Here is a 4,147-nt window from a genome sequence, read left to right as displayed (position 1 = left end):
TGAAGCAAACTGGCCTGCTAGAGTGTTTGCTGCTGAGAGTGAACTCATGGCAGGTCTGTTTCCACAGCCAGTGCTGTATTTTTGAAAGCATTCACCAGCCACAGTTCCAGCATGCACACAGGAATGGTGTGTGTGGCACCAAGACTGCTGCTCTGCTAACCTGACAATATCCTGAACTAAAGTTTTCCCTGGAGACCAACAGAACCTCAGGAGTCACCCCATGCATCAGCTCCTAAGGCATGGTTCGCCCTTTCCTCCATAGCAACATAAACTCACGTTCAGGGTGAGAGAGATTTTCAAGCTGGGTCATGGAAGATTTAGTGAGAGTGAAGTGAAATTCACTGAAGGTCCATCGCTGCTGTGGTTTTCAAATCAAAATATTTCACACCACCTACTCGAGAAGAAGTAATTTTATTTAAGTTTCCATCTAGCAGGTTTCACTGTCAACGTCTTGGGCAGCTTTCTAGACAGTCTCTCTCATGATTTTGGTGAGCTTCTGGATCTTTGACCTTGTTGACATGTCCACATACTTCTCCCCAATATTGACAATCATGCCACCGAGGATGGACGGATCAGTCTGAAGAATAAACGTTGAACAGAAATTGTATTAGCAAAGATCTATTAGCCTAGAGTGGAATTTTCACACAAGTTAAAAAAAGAAGACAAAACCTTTTAAAAGGATAATTTTAATGATAATTTCTGAATACAGTGACTGCAAAGTTAAGATCTGAGTAATTAAAGCATTATCAGGTCTGTAAGAAAGCACAGAATTATGTAACAGAGCAAATGGATCCAGTGAATTCGGTTTTGTTTCTTTTGGTCTGGTTTTTGTTTCTTTAGGATTTGGGGGTTTGTTTGTTGTATTTTTTATTTAAAAGACTGAGGAGACAGAAATCCAGCTTAGCATCACCTTGATGAAAAATGTAGTTACAAATCAACAATACAGACCTTGGTCTCCAGCTTCAGGACCTCTCCCTTAGCCAAGAATCCACCCAGAACACTTTTTAGCTCAGTAAGGCTGGCATCATCCATGGGCTAAAAAAATATGAACAGAAGACAAGGAAAATAAAGGACTTGAAACTGTTAAAGTGACTTAAGATTTTCTGTTCAGCTTCTTCTGAACACAGATACTTCCACCAGGAAGGCAAATTAAGTAGCCTTCTTGAGTAAGAGTTACCAAAGGACAGCACAGAAACAGCAGTCACTTTGTGGCCTACTAATACTGTGCTGTTTGTGCAGATATTCCCAGCAGAAGTTCTATGCTGACACAGTCAGATGGCAAGCATCAAGAATCCATACTTGCCAGAGCAAGCACTTGATGGAAAACCTTGAGATCTGCCTTCCATCAATGTCAAGGCTGTACATGGAAAGATTAATCTGCTGCTTCTAACAATTAAGATGATCAGCTTGAGAAGAACCAGCTTCATGTAGAAGCACTGGGCAGTGCCTGAACACACCAGCAGCAAGCTTGCAGCCCTGTAGAATGGCTAAGTACACCTCCTTCCATAACCAGAGAACTCTGCATCCTTGTGGGAGAGACACTGTGAATTTGTCCTATAAGTCACTTGGATACCACTGAGACAGAAAAAAAGGTACTTCACAAAAAAGCAGTGGCTTTGTGTTAGTGCCAATTTAAATGATTTGTATTGAAAATTCATGCTTTGAGAGCGGAAAGAACCTGAACAACAAAGTAGCAGTAAAGAAACTTTACGTACAAAGTACGTAGGAAAACCTGTGGAAAGGGTTGCACAGGCTTGTAAAGCTACACATCCCTGAAGGCTACAAACTAGACTGACAATCTGTGCTCACAGCCTACAGGAAGCCAGCTAACCCCAAGTGGATCAGCCTGTTTAGTCCAGGCAGGCAGTTCACTGTAGCCCTAGAGATTTACATTGCATATCTAGCTGACCAGCTTCCCACTCTAATAGACATGAATGCAGATCCATTAACAAAGAAGTTGATGAAGTACAAGAAACACCACACCTGACATTTACAGCTCAAGGAGACACCATCTTTCCTCTCACCTTCCTGAGTACCAGCCAGACTTGCCTGTCTGCTACTTGTGAAAATCTTCCTATAGATCTGAAGTCAGACACTTGCCCGAATGACTGCAGGCAGTGGACCCCAGCCATTCTCAGTCCTATCAGGTATCTACCTTGCTCTAGCTCATAACTCATTCATTATTTCTGCCCTGATCTGTATGATCCCAATGACACAAATAGGAACAGAGGCAGCTGCATCTGTAGACCAGGGTGACTTTTTCTCAGCCACTCATTTCAAATACAGGAAGGAAAGATGTTACTTGTCATACTGAAATGGGAGGCACAGGTTCAACTTCTGGCCAGTAACAGTTGGATATCAAAACAACTACTTGCAGAAAGACCTTTACCTTGGGAGAAAGGAATTATTTCCTCATTAGTCATATAGGAAGTACTTAAAATACAGAGAGCAAAATTAAGCTAAAGAAGTTTGGCCCCTATATACTGCTGTTAAGCTCAGTCTAGAGGTTCCTAACCCACCTGTGCAGTGGTGACTGTGCACAGCACTTCTCCTCGGTAGGCACTCATGATCTTCCCAAACGCAGAAACAATGTCTGGAGTGTGGCGCAAGCGACCATTTTCAGCAAGCAGATCTGGTAGAGGCAGAGGCATTGAAAGGGTTTACAGCACCCACTAGAAGCAGACTTGGGCAGCTAACAGTAATAACAAGTAACCTATTTTTCTCATGTCAAATGGTTACTCACTCATCAGATTGACAATAAGAGGAGACATCTTCTCCCTTGCCAAGGCATCGTTCACAGCTTTTTGTTTAATTGTGCTCTTGGTGTGAGGGTTCATAACAACACTGGCCAGCTTAGGGTCCTTCAAGAGAGTCTAGGAGGATACACAAACAACATGATTACAAGCCAGGAGTTTCCCAGGAATTGCAAGGCCTAACCAGTCTACCCAAAGCTGGCAGCAGAGTCACTCCCTCAGTGAAAACAGAGGCCTGAAGCTCATGTGATATGAAACAGCAGCACCTGGGGTACCTCGTTTACAGCATGTTTCTTGCAGAGCTAATATTCCCCCGGTACCACTTCCAAGCAGCTTAACCCTAGGGGCACAGTGCCAGGCCGGTGTAAGTGACACTCTCACCGTCTGCAATAGCAGAGCCCACCTCCCCCGTAATAAGAAACACCAGGTAAAGCCCTATCGCTCCCAACCCTCCGTATGAGCTTAGGCGAAGGCAGGCCGCATGATACCTTACCCATACTCGGCTCAGCTCCTTTTCTACCTGGTCCAGCTTCTTCTGCTTAGTAGCAGCAGAGTACAGCGCAGTGGCGTAGCGCCCTTCCAGCCCATATACCTGGATGGGGGGCTGCGAGCGAGAGAACAGGAGGGCGCTGAGAGCGGCCCGGGGCCGGGGAACCGGAAGCTGCCCGCCAGGCCGGCGACCCCGCCGGTCCCCCGCCCTGCCCCGCTCACCTTGACCAGCTTGGAGAGCGGCCTCGCCGCCGACGTGCTCAGCTGCCGCACCTGCGGGCGCAGAAGGGCCGGCGTCGGTGCGCGGCACAGGGCCACGGGCGCGCGCCGGCACAGGGGCAGAAAAGAAGGTTCGAGAGCCCGCGCGGGCGAGGGAGGGGTGGGTGAGGGCGCCCACGCGACACGCCGTACCCCCCCCGCCCCCCAAATATCCGGCGAGGGCCACCGCTGCCTCCCCACCCCAGCTTCACCTTCAGGGATAACCCCGCCGCCGCCGCCATCTTCCCCGACCGCCGCTCGAGGTCACAGCTAGGGCCGGTCCCCGAGCTGAGGAGGTGCGCAGGCGCGGCAGCCGCCCCCCAGCGCCGCCCTACTCGCCGCCTTTTTTGTCTGCTGCGGGGCACACGGGGAAAAGTAGTTTTCCAGGGTGAGTCCTGCCTGCCGCGCTGCTCGCTGGGGGTTGTAGTGCCTGGCGGCGGGTCGGGAGCGCGGGTCGGGCAGCTGCGGCAGCCCCTAGCCTCCCGCACACCCGCCCCTCTGCCCACTGTCGCTCTTTCTAGTGCCCTCTGAGTGGCCTCGGTGGCCTCTGCTGCCAGTGGTGGGGGACGCGAAGCGCTAAAGCGTGCGGGCCGCCTGGCAAGCCCAGAGGGCGAGGCTGGGCTCTGCCGGCGGGCTGTGGTACACCG

At 49.8% G+C, this 4,147-nt stretch overlaps 1 protein-coding gene across 1 annotated transcript; it reads right to left on the bottom strand.

Annotated features, from left to right (window-relative positions):
* Positions 1–454: 454 nt before the first annotated feature.
* ATP5PO (ATP synthase peripheral stalk subunit OSCP) lies at positions 455–3,833 on the bottom strand. The gene is made up of 7 exons (XM_054165893.1): positions 3,713–3,833; positions 3,465–3,515; positions 3,247–3,357; positions 2,744–2,873; positions 2,520–2,632; positions 949–1,035; positions 455–577 (listed from the first exon to the last, which is right to left on the bottom strand). The coding sequence occupies exons 1-7, from the start codon at positions 3,740–3,742 to the stop codon at positions 464–466; spliced, it is 636 nt and encodes a 211-aa protein (XP_054021868.1). The 5' UTR covers positions 3,743–3,833; the 3' UTR covers positions 455–463.
* Between the last annotated feature and the right edge of the window lie 314 nt (positions 3,834–4,147).

This window comes from Dryobates pubescens, chromosome 12, assembly GCF_014839835.1.
Source record: "Dryobates pubescens isolate bDryPub1 chromosome 12, bDryPub1.pri, whole genome shotgun sequence".
Classification (NCBI taxonomy): domain Eukaryota; kingdom Metazoa; phylum Chordata; class Aves; order Piciformes; family Picidae; genus Dryobates; species Dryobates pubescens.
The sequence above is the reverse complement of the archived record's forward strand: the minus strand, read 5'-3'. Positions and strand labels throughout refer to the sequence as shown.

Coding starts and splice junctions, on each gene's coding strand:
- ATP5PO (XM_054165893.1), bottom strand. CDS start 3,742: ATGGCGGCGGCGGCGGGGTTATCCCTGAAG. Junction 2,874..3,246: donor AGGAGCTGAGCCGAGTATGG/GTAAGGTATCAT, acceptor GTATCCTCCTAG/ACTCTCTTGAAGGACCCTAA. Junction 578..948: donor TCCTGAAGCTGGAGACCAAG/GTCTGTATTGTT, acceptor TTTATTCTTCAG/ACTGATCCGTCCATCCTCGG.